The sequence below is a fragment of the Mercenaria mercenaria genome, chromosome 5, assembly GCF_021730395.1.
Source record: "Mercenaria mercenaria strain notata chromosome 5, MADL_Memer_1, whole genome shotgun sequence".
NCBI classification, from domain to species: Eukaryota; Metazoa; Mollusca; class Bivalvia; order Venerida; family Veneridae; genus Mercenaria; species Mercenaria mercenaria.
Genome location: NC_069365.1, coordinates 25,415,529 through 25,427,790, shown reverse-complemented (window position 1 = coordinate 25,427,790; position 12,262 = coordinate 25,415,529). Strand labels below are relative to the sequence as shown.

The window sequence follows — 12,262 nt, the reverse complement described above, 5'->3', positions numbered from 1 at the left end:
AAACATATGCCGTATGGACGTTTTAGTGCTAGCGGTAATACCACAAGTGTTTGAAGCTCAATCAATAAAAGAAGGATATGCAGGTTTAGCCTTACTCATTTGGCTTATCTGGATTACCTATTTTATGATCTGATATTTTTTAGTTGTCATCCCCCTACGGGACAGCGACAGTCAAAAGTTATCACGCTGTGAAACGTCCTATTATTTGGACTAATGCAGGTTTGATCTCTTGAACAGATCCAGGTTGGCAACTTCACGCCTCGGTTCGATTTTATGAACGGCGATTTTGAAGGCAAATGATGACGGATTGCTGTCAGCTAAACACCATTTGAAAGTCGGAAATTTAATTTTCAGGGGTACTTACATAACGGGTCATAATTTTATCTAAAATTTACATATTTTATCTAAAATATACATGAGCAGTTTTGGTATTCGGCCATTCCGTCTTCAGCTTCCGGTCTGTCAGGAGTGAATGATCCGTAGGCATTGCTTAGCAACAATTTAAGAATCTTTGACGTAATTATCACTTTTATTTCATTTCAGTCGGATAAGTGATATAACGTCCAACTCAGTGGCGTAATCATTAGTAATTAAAATATGAACATAAATTATACAGTAAGCTTCATAGTATGAAAAACGAAAGAAATATCTTAATTTGCTGTAGGAAATACATTTATCTCGTGAACAGAAATGTTATTTGACATGTTCTGCATAAAAAACTATAGGAAAACAGATATAAAATATACATGTTGAATAGTTGTGTCAAGTTTCTTCGAAATCCTTCAAGGGGTTCAAAAGTTACAGAGCGGATACGAAATTGCTTACGGACGAACGGACGGACGAACGGACCCCGGGGTCATAACATAATACGTCCCTTCGGGCGTACAAAAAGCGAGTGGCTTTCATCAAATATACAGGCTAAACTAGCCCAGACGAGCCCAATCTGTTTCATTTCAGTAAAAGCTGCTACAAAATATATTTTTGTAATGGGAAAATGTAAGATACATGCCAAATTAAAAATGCCTTGCCACCAAAGGATCGAACCCCGACAGTTGAAAGATATTCAATCACAATTTGATGATGCACATGCGAGTAATGTGAGCTGCACCGATCTTGTTAAGCCAGTTCATATAAAGGGATGCACACTAGAGACTTAAACCTGTCCGTGTCACTTACTATATACCCGCAGCCAGTTAACCTAAACAGTGTTACTGTGTTTTGTAGAAAACGAAGATTTTCTATTAATCAGTCATGGGTTCTATTTCTTTGTTGGAGGTTTACATCTTAAGTCATAATAAGGCGACTATACAGCTTCAATGGCGGAGGAAGATCCTATGTGTCCCTCTGTACATTATTTCAGGTACGAGCGGGCGTTTTGATTTTATTTAACTATAGTTTCTTGAAATTGCCTTGCTTAGTCTCATTCTCCCTGCCCACATTATCCTCCTTTCTCCACCCCCACACATAAACCCCGCTCCATCTATCTCTTCAAAAAATGTAAATATATTTTCTATTAATTGTCTTGGTATTTGTGTCTTAGATTTCTGTGTCATCATTCCTCTTCATAAAATCGGGGGAAACAAGTCTTGCAAAACCAGCTTACGTCTTCATCCTCCAAACTGTCCCTAATCACATCCCTTTCCCCCTCACTCAAATACTCAAAATGGAACCATCCAGTCGATTTACAATCCTCATTGTCACATCCGTACCATTCAACACCATACAACACGTCATTTACCCTACCTCTCACTCCACACACTCCATACGTATACTTTTTTTCTGCCAGTTTTCCGAACTTGATCTTTTTCTCCTTCTCTCTTAATTTTGCCAACTCCCTTTCACTTCTCTCCTGTTCTTTCTTCTGCCTCTTCGCCGTTCTCATCTCCTGTTCTATCTCTTTCTGTTCTCTCCTTGATTCTTTCTCTATCTGTCGCTTCTTTTTTTCCTCCTCGCGCCTTACTTCAGCTTCTTCCCTTTCCTGAAAACGTAATAGTAATTCATGACTATTCATAATTTTATGCATACGCGTGTCATGTTTGGACTTTTCCATTGTGCAGTGCTCACAGATAGAATGTACATCACTGTTAAATTAAGACAGCAAGAGAGTTTTGAATGAAACAGCGATAATGCATTTGTTCGACTATCCAGTACGGTGATGTCCTGCCACTTTACATTGCATTGCTTTTATAAGGTAAATCTTTCCTTATGCTTTATATTGCATTCTATGCTGCTGACATTGTACTAGCCGCAATAAACTTTGTGTTCGAATATTTCGGCTGTGAAAAGTTTGACAGGATCTTAGCATAACATATCAGAATGCGTACAGTGTTATATTCAGACATTCATTTTTGAATTACATGTTTAAGGATTACCTTCAACACTTTCAGCATTTCATCTCCCGAAATAACTCTTCCGGAAGTCACAACTTTGCGTTTTTTATTCTCTGTCTGTGGTTTCACAGGAGGCGGCACCAGAATTTCGGCCAGAGATGGTGGAATCATCCCCCTTTTCACAAGTGGATTCTGACCTATAAATTGTCCACATGTCTCACATGTCCTGGTACTAGATTCGTGAGAGCTTTCGCCATCCTTTGGCTGATCAGCTCCTGCAAAAGTTGGTGGCACCAGCTGGCTCTCCTGGATAACGTCCGGATTGACTGGCATTATACCTGTAACGAAAAAAAGACTGTCACAATAGTTTTGATTTATGCTAAAATAGTCAATATTATTTGGTGATTCTAGTAGAAAATGCAAATTCATATCGATCTACGGATATTTAGAATTTTAGCATTACGTATTTTAGTATTTGATTTGTACATCCGTCTTCAGCATGCGAACTAATAATTAAGCAGCTATGTTTTCAACTTGTTTTATACTGAGAAACTCAGAATAATGATTTAAACAATAATTGTTTTCCAACATACCAGCCAACCGGAACGCCTCTTTTACAGTTGAAGGTGGGGTTTGATCAATGGCATAACACACTAGAACTGGTAATCGCGCCTTTCCTATAGAAGTGTTGGGTTTAGAAAACACTTGACGCCAGACTGGTCACCTTTTCTTTCACTGGCCCAGTAATGTGCACATCTAGCGGCTGCAAGTAGTGTGTGGTGTGTGAAGGAAGTCCAACTAGTAACACCTGCGTAACATAATTGAGGTAACTGTTAAAGTCGCTTTTATCCAAGGTGTTCTGTTAACGACACCAGGCAATATTGGCAGTAAATCAAATAAAAACAAAACATAACGATGTTTTTTCTTCAGCTGGTCATTTTTTTATTATTATAGACGTGCAATTGTAGCCAGATATTGAGATACTGTTGGATGGTAGCTACACTCGTGTTAACTTGTTTTATATGGATATTGCTTAGCTATGTGGATGCATGTGTAAAATGGAAACTGTTTTGGTACGTAGGTCTATGCACAGACCTACGGGCGAGTTGTTCAGATTTTAATGTGAACCAATGACATCGTAGTTGTTATGTTTTCTAGACGTATGGTAGGAACGGAATTTATATGAAGAGATTCAGTTGAGATATGCTATAATATTCAAAAGTTGAAATAATATACGATTAATTAGAGACTTATATAGCTGTACATGCTCTTCTCTCGCTTTCTCCACTAAGGGCAGTGAAATGTGCGAGTCATGATTATCCATCAGCAATACAACCGGACGGGCCCGACCACAATTCGGAAGAAATATTCGTATGAACCACTGATAAAACAGTTCTGAGTCCATGTAGCCTGACTCTGATGTGCTGAACAGCCATGAGCCTGAAACAAAAAAGCAAGCTGTGATTTTAACAGCTTAAAATACGCTATTGGCGATAATATGTTTATTATTTATTGATCTATCTATTCATCTCATCTTCTTATGAATTCATTTACAAAAAAAAAAAAAAAAAAAAAAAAAAAAAAACAGTCACGTCTAAAATTGTTAACATAATGGTGCATTCATAAATGATTTCGGATACCTGGCAAGCCGTCCTTGTAGTTGCGATGCGGCAAACTACCCTTAAAGATGATCATCGTCGGCATAAATCGTCCGTCTACCGAAACACACAAGTGGGCAGTCATGTGGTCTGCAGCAATGGACTTCTGCTGACACAAAAATCCTGTCCTAGGCCCTAACACTTTTCCCCGACCTGACTCCTTTCCTGACCTCCCAGTCTCATCGCAGTTGAAAATCTGAAAAATGAGGATGACCTAATAATTTAAGTAAAATGTTTTAGTATTATAATGTCAGCCCTTTTATCAATCTGTAAACTATCCGGCAGCTTTCCAGTCGGCCACATTAGAACGAAACCCGGATGGGATTTTAACTTTCAACCTTCCGCTTCTAAGGTAGATGCCGGAATCGCTATGATGTACTATAGGGATACAAACGAGTTACTATAAAAACCATGATAACAACATATTCATATAAAAATAAGAAATAGAACTTACCTGTGACGGTTTATCTAACAGGGAGTTATTCTCCAATATATCTCTCCAGAACTGGAAAAATTCCCCAGCCACCTTCTTGTTTGACATGCGGCCTCTCTCCCTGTCCTGGCTCTGGGGCTTTCGGAAAGCAAGCTGTGGGTAATCTTTCTTCGGTTTGCGGAACCATTTGTCGCTTGGTCCTTTGTCTAAATTGAAAAGACTTGTGCGTCCTGCAATGTAACAATATTTCCGTTGAATATTATGTTCTGTATTAACAGCTTATTTAAAAAGACAACACAAACAGTTTTATTTATGTATCATAAAAAAGCAAGGGTGTTAGTTCTAACAAAACGTGTCGCTGTGGTAGCTTGTTCGCCTAAACATGGAAGGGTCCCGGATTCGATCCCCACTCCCGCCCAAATGTTAGATACTTTCCCATCTGGAATCGAGAACGATTAATATAAGCTAAAAGATCGAGAATCAAGAAGTTAGTTTAAATGATTAACAGAACGTCATTGTTATGCTGTAAACAATACTTTACGTGTATTAATGATAAGTAGCTCATCCTAAACACAAATTAGTAAAAAAATTACACAGGCCACAATGGAACCTTCATTTTGACTGACGTATAAGATATAGACCGGCATATGCGTCTTTTACATTTGTATGTATCCTTAACCTTTTGAATTGCTCTGTGGCGTGTTATTTTTTGTCTGTGATGTTCTCTAGAGTGTATATTATAATACATATGTATACTACATATTAGATTTGTATTACGTTATCATATATGTGCGGTAAAAGTAATTAACCTTCTTGTGTACATACCAGAGGCTTTATACATCTCCTGTATATAACAACGGACCATCTTCCGGGTCATTGGTAAAACCTTGCCCTGCCATGTAAAGTACAAATTGCACTAGACCATCGGACTCCTCTTTTGTCAATTGTTTGGCCGGACCCCTTTTAGTTCTTATTTCCGGATGTTTAACATGGTCAAAATGAGTTGTTCTAGGAATATGGAACTCTCGTGCTGCCTTGGACAACGTCAGTTTCCCTTTTTTCACTGCCGAAATGGCAAGTGACAGTTGTTCATCGGTGTATTGCCGGGGCATACTGAAATCATAAAATCATAGTAGGGATCAGCATTTATTCTCGCGTATACATGTAGAAAGTAGTTTATTTGATTACCGTATACTGAAAAAAAATTGAAAACCGTTAACATCGGGATTCGAACCCACAACCTCTGACACCCGAGGCCATGAGGCCGCTGTACTACTTTACCATCTGATATTGTAATGAGATATATTTACCCTACTACCAAGGGAGAGTAATTCTACAATGGAGTGCAAATTGAAGGCTCATGATTTACCTCCCTTGAATTGAAACTGTTGGCATGACCCTTAACGCTGTTATTTCTTTTCATAGGTAAAATTTCATAGTTTCGTTAATATCTAAAACATTTTTTATTTCACTAGTAGCAATTTTAATGAATTATGAACGTTTTAAGACTTTTTTAGGAGGTCGTCTGTTTTTTAGCGACAAGGGGGGGGGGGGGACTGACCCTTGATGTCATAATGCAGTAATTCGGTCAAAAATGTGCTTCCTTCCGTGGTCGAAAGAAGTCCCTAATAAATAGATCCTAATTTTTCCATTTTTCGCGCATTTGCGCGTAAATCGGGGGCCAAATGGGCATTATTTCACTGGTGGAATGAATTTTACATAAAATAGGACACTTTTCATGCTAATATTCGCATGTTTTCGAGATGTTTACTTGAATACGAAAGTAGGGTGTTTATTATGCGGACCGCTTTCTGAAATGCGGCAATATAAGGGTACCTGACTTCAGGTGACTTGCATTTCACTGCATACTATTCAACACCCCTTTTTCTTTTCGTTTTCTTGAAGCAAATGTATGGATATCTTGTGGAAAACAGGTCTACGACGGAGTGAAAATCTAGAAACTGTAACAAAATTGTTCTGAAGTAGCTGAATTTTATATCAAACAAAGAACAATTTCTTTTATTGGTATATAGCCTTGAACAGGCAACATGGGGTTATCTTCCGCGCATGCGCATGAGTGTCACGTGGAATCCATCAGATGTAAACAAAACAGAAAGTTGATTGCTAAATAAAGAAGGTAGAATTTCTGTGTACTACTAGGCTAAACACTTACCTTTGATGAATGAAATTTCGTACGATGTTTGCTTGTAAAAGAGCGTTCCAAAGCATATAGTACTCCCTTTCTGAAGAGTTACATGAAGGAGAAATTACGAGAATTCGGATACTGGTACTGCCTTCACGGGCCGAAAACGTTTTTTGCGTCAGAAATATTGTTGTTGTTTTTTTCCTGGTAAAATCTTTCTCCTATATTTATCGAAGTGAAACTCTTATTTAAACGAATTCCACTCTTTCACATTTATTTAAAGAGTTATATTTATTTATCTATCTATTTATCTATTTATTTTATTCATCTAATCACATGTACAGTACTGTATATATCAATTTACAAGATAAAACAACAATGTACATATGCCGCTCTATACAGAGCTATATTAAGAGACAATTACATACTATTAACAATGTTCCGAAGCTTTATATAAAACTCTGAATTAAAACATCACTCTTTATAAAAAGGGTGGACAGGAGTCTGAAATTCTAATATGAAATTAGGTGCTACCAAAAAGGCAGAGCTCCCTTGAAAAATCACAGTGCCCCTTAAAAATTAAAGGAGTGGTGTTGGAATTTGTCTGGAATTATGGATTCGTTTAGGAAGTTTATGTTCTATTAGATCTATTAAAATTATAACAGTGTGCGACATTAACGGTAGCCCGATCGCCAATGGCTACGAAAATTCGGCTCAGGCGACAGAAAATCGGCAGACCGTAGCCCGTCGGGCTATGAAAAATTCTGAGGAATAAATTTACCAAAAAGATCAATGCAAACGTGGGAGCAAAATAGTTGCTTTGAAGCTTCAAACTTCGCTCAAATCCAATCTCAAAGCGAATTGAAGTCGCCCGCATTTTTTTTTTTTTTTTGATGCGCACCGCTAATCTTTTGACAATTTGCACAATGTCACACTCGCCGATAGCATAATTTAAGCTCCGCCTACTTCAGGTACTTGTGAGATTTTCGCGAGAAGTGTGAAAGCAAATCAAATTATCGGTTTCACCAGAGGCAATTGTAATAGGCCAATCAGCGCCGTGGTTACGTCTTTGACACTTAGCATTTAATTGTCAACACGTGCGGGTCGTTTTCTAAAGAATTGTCAATTACATATGCGATTAATTGGAATTATAGACACAATTATTTGGTATCCATAGTAAAAGAACAACATGTAAAGTATTAACTTTGTAAAACTAACTTTGATGGATGAATTGATTTGAATACCGGTATGTATTTCTAGGTTTGAGTCTGACACAGTTTACTTTCAGTTTTATTCGAATGAAAAACTGTTCACACAAGTGGTGACTGGGTATAAATGTGTATGGTAAAATGATGTAACTAAGAAAATGAGTGGTCATTGAATCAATTCACAGCGCCGAGGTAGAAATATAAAAATTAATGGAGTCTTCCAACTTCTCCCTAAAGTCTCCCCACTTCTCCTTAAATCAGTTTGAGGGATAATTGACTTCTCCCAAAAAAACAAGTGAATGAAGTATTGCCATGCAATACAAAGTCTCCTACTGGAAGGCACCTAATTTTCTCTACTGCAGTATAACATAATGAACTGATATCTGTCAATGATGTATAAACAATATTGTACTACATATACAATATGTTATAACAACACACTTGGATTAAAATGTGCATATATAAAAACCCACAGTTATTTTCATATTGAATTTTTTTTGGCTGATTATAAAAATGTTATCATGTAAGTTATTTATAGTAACAACAAAGGGAAATTAATCTTTAAAACAAAAAAAAAAAAAAAATCTATATAATATAAGTCCACAAGAAACTCTTTACCAGGTAGAGATAGGTCAAAATACACCTAAAAATTGGATGTAACATGCATGCTGTACCACCTAAAAATTGGATGTAACATGCATGCTGTACCACAGAAAAGTGGTCTCGATTTTTCTCTACCGCCAGTAATAAAAAAGTTACAATAAAATCTATTTATAGTAACAACAAAGGGACGTAATTCTAAAAACAAGGGTGCCTCATGGTGGTGAACATTTGGTCCAAGTTACATCAAAATCCCTCCATGCATGAAGAAGAAATGTTCCGTACAAAGTCATTCTTGAATTTGACCTTTGACCTCTAAATATGACCTTGACCTTAGACCTAGGGACCTGGTTCTTGCGCATGACATGTTGTCTCATCCAGGGGAATATTTGTGCCAACTGATATCTAAATCCTGCTTTGCATGACAAAGTTATAGACCGGACAGGAAAAAAATCCTCTTGACCTTTGATCTCAAAGTGTGACCTTGACCTTTAAGCTAGGGTACTGGGTGTTGCGCATGACACGTCGTCTCATCATGGGAAACATTTATGCCAAGTAATATTGTAATCCCTTGATGGATGACAGAGTTCTTGATCGGACAGGGAAAAAACCTTATTGACCTTTGACCTCCAATTGTGACCTTGACCTTTGAGCTAAGGGTCTGGGCTTTGCGCAGGACATGTTGTCTCATCATGGGGAACATTTGTGCCAAGTAATATTAAAATCCCTTCATGGATGGCAGAGTTATGGACGGGACAGGAAAAAAACTCTGTTGACCTTTGACCCTCAATTGTGACCTTGACCTTTGAGCTAGGGGTCTGGGATTTGCGCATGACACGTCGTCTCATCATGGGGAACACTTGTGCTAAGTGATATTAAAATCCCTTAATGAATGTCAGAGTTATGGACCGGACACGAAACAGACCCTGTTCATGCTATGATAACATTTGACTGCTAAGTGTGACCTTGACCTTTGAGCTAAGGGTCTGAAAGTTGTGCATAACACATCGTCTTATTATGAGGTACATTTGTGCCAAGTAATATTAAAATCCCTTCATAGATGGGAGAGTTATGGGCCGGACAGGAAAAAAGCCTTGTTGACCTTTGACCTCTAATTGTGACCTTGACCTTTAAGCTAGGGGTCCAGGTTTTGTGCATGACACGTCGTCTCCTCATGGGGAACATTTGTGCCAAGTAATATTGAAATCTCTTCATGGATGGGAGAGTTATGGACCGGACAGGAAAAAAGCCCTGTTGACCTTTGACCTCCAATTGTGACCTTGACCTTTGAGCTAGGGGTCCGGGATTTGCGCATGACATATCATCTCATCATGGGGAACATTTGTGCCAAGTAATACTAAAATCCCTTCAAGGATGGGAGAGTTGTGGACCGGACAGGAAAAAAGCCCTGTTGACCTTTGACCTCCAATTGTGACCTTGACCTTTGAGCTAGGGGTCCGGGTTTTGCGCATGACACGTCGTCTCATCATGGGGAACATTTGTGCCAAGTAATATTAAAATCCCTTCATGGATGACAGAGTTATGGACCGGACACGAAATTGCGGACGGACGGACGGACGGACAGACGGACGGACGGACAGACGGAATGACGGAAAAGTGCATTCCTATAGTCCCCGAAACTGGTTTTCAACCAGTAGGGGACTAATAATGGGCCTAGCGAGACCCCTGGTCAGTCTACTGCCAAGCTATTTCTTGTCTACCATGTCTACAAAGCTGTTTGGATCTCTTTTCATGACTCTGTGTCTTTGACTTTCTGCACAATTTTGTGAACACTGTTTCAGATTTTGAAATCAATTCTGAAAAACTCGTACAAATTTCTGAAATATATCAATATTCACCAACCTACAGCAGTATATTGAAAGAAATTAAATATTACTAGAATGAAAGTCTTGTTCATTCTTGAGCGAAAAATTAGTGGGGCTACGAAAAATTCGAAGTCCGTAGCCCCATTGGCTACGGTGTTAAAAAGTTAATGTCGCACACTGTTATAAGTATTAATGATAATTCATGATTTCTGAATGCATGTTTTAGACTGCATCAAATTTAATTCTTGACATGTGAAATACGTACTCGAAAGATATTCTGTGTATAATTAAAAGAAAGTTCGATATAGATTAAAATCTGCACAAAGGTGAAGAAAAAAATCGTATTTGAATAATTTCTGTTATTCTTATTAAAACGTACTGCATCAACAATTTTACATAAATTATTATCATGCTGGAAACCAGTCACAAATGATAACTCCTTCAAATTGAAAAGCTTCAAACCTAACAGAATCTAATTAGGCCAATAGAAGGAATTCTGTCTCTTTGCGTGTGAATGTTTGGCAATAAGGACTTGATGTAAAAAGTTAATGTTTCAATTCCAAAGTTAATAGAAATTAGAATTTACGTAATCCTGGAAATGACTATTGTAATTCTTTTAAATGTCATTACTGTCAAATTTTGGTTCTTTCTGAAAGGAAGAATGATTGTGTCCAACTTTCAGTCAAAAATACTGCTATAATAGACGCCTGGTATGGGAAACTTACAATCATTTACATGACTGTACAAAGCTTGTTTTAAACCCAAATGACTAGCAATTTTTAAAAGTTAATGATCAGAATTTTACCTAGAGAAAAACAGTGTTTCCCGAAATTCTCGGAAAACCCTGTTTATTTACTGAACTTCTAAGTTAACATTTCTATGGGTTTTTTTATGGTTAACAAGGCACTCGTTTGGCCATTTTTGGGGCCGAATATATGCCCCATTCCCCTCATAAAATAATATGTTTTTTTTCCCCTTTCTCAGATGAAAATTCCCCTGATAATAGGTTGTTTGACACAACTAAATATGAACTCTCTTTCAAGTTCTATTATAGTGCCTCTAAGGAAGATTACTGCTGCAATACAGTTACATTAGTTCGAAATGATTGAATACAGTATTAATAAGTGTGAAAAGTAGTAAGATATCTATGGCTAAAAACTTCCCCTTTTTGTCTTAAAACGATGAAAAATTCCCCTTCCTGAGGGTATGGGTACCTGTCCCCAAAAGTTGTCTAGTGCCCTGGTTAATCTTTTAGCACTATAGAATAGGGATGGTAGTAAGAACCTTTTTGAATGTTTATTGATCATAGCTTTAGTTTTTGTTTTTTTTGTTTTTTTTTTTTGATAAACTCTGGTCAATGAATGATTTTAAAGCTAACAGATGAAATATATGTGAACGGGGAGAAGAGCATTATTTGCTTTTCAGTTCAATGTCTGTATATTTTGATCCTAAAGCTTTTTTTTTCTTTCTTTTTTTTTTAAAGTTATGTCTTCTGACTACTGCACAGGCACTACATTGGAACCTGACATCCTTACTAAACACTTGTTAAATTTCACATGAATGACTTTAGTTATACAATATTTTCAAAACTCATAATAATACAAAAAAAAAAACTGAAATAAAAAAGGAGTTGAAAAAAAAAATCTGGTCCAGGTGAGGTTCGAACTCACGACCTCTGGTTTTCTTACCTCTACACCACTGTGGAGTTATGACGTTGTCATGACAAACATTAGTATATATAAAAAAAGTTCGGTAATGGCAGCGTGACGAAAGTCGTTTCAAAATGAAAATATTGTATTTTATTTCTTTTTTCTTCGTAGAAAATGTATTTAGCACTATTTTTTTATCATCAAATGCGCATTTACATTTTTATTCATTATTCAAAGCAGTAAACGAGACGCTTTTGTCAACCGTAAACAGTGAGCGTCTACTGACGTCTTTACTGATTAATTACTATGTGCATAGTGTGAAAAAATCCGAACAACACCGATTCCAAAAAGTAGCACGAATTTTCAACTCGATAGTATACACAGTTAGATCTCTATTCGTTTTCTTGTTCATACG

At 37.3% G+C, this 12,262-nt stretch overlaps 1 protein-coding gene across 2 annotated transcripts; it reads right to left on the bottom strand.

Annotated features, from left to right (window-relative positions):
• Window positions 1-644: 644 nt before the first annotated feature.
• Window positions 645-5,870, bottom strand: LOC123523328 (jerky protein homolog-like). 2 transcript variants are annotated; one of them, XM_045347748.2, is made up of 6 exons: window positions 5,247-5,870; window positions 4,443-4,651; window positions 3,971-4,184; window positions 3,595-3,770; window positions 2,924-3,138; window positions 2,532-2,668 (listed from the first exon to the last, which is right to left on the bottom strand). In XM_045347748.2, exons 1-5 carry the CDS (start codon window positions 5,296-5,298, stop codon window positions 3,025-3,027), a joined length of 765 nt encoding a protein of 254 aa, XP_045203683.2. In that variant the 5' UTR covers window positions 5,299-5,870; the 3' UTR covers window positions 2,532-2,668; window positions 2,924-3,024. The 2 variants fall into 2 exon arrangements, with proteins under 2 accessions (XP_045156950.2, XP_045203683.2); XM_045301015.2 differs by lacking the exons at window positions 3,595-3,770; window positions 3,971-4,184; window positions 4,443-4,651; window positions 5,247-5,870 and adding an exon at window positions 645-1,978 and having other exon boundaries at window positions 2,373-2,668; window positions 2,924-3,059.
• Window positions 5,871-12,262: the final 6,392 nt, after the last annotated feature.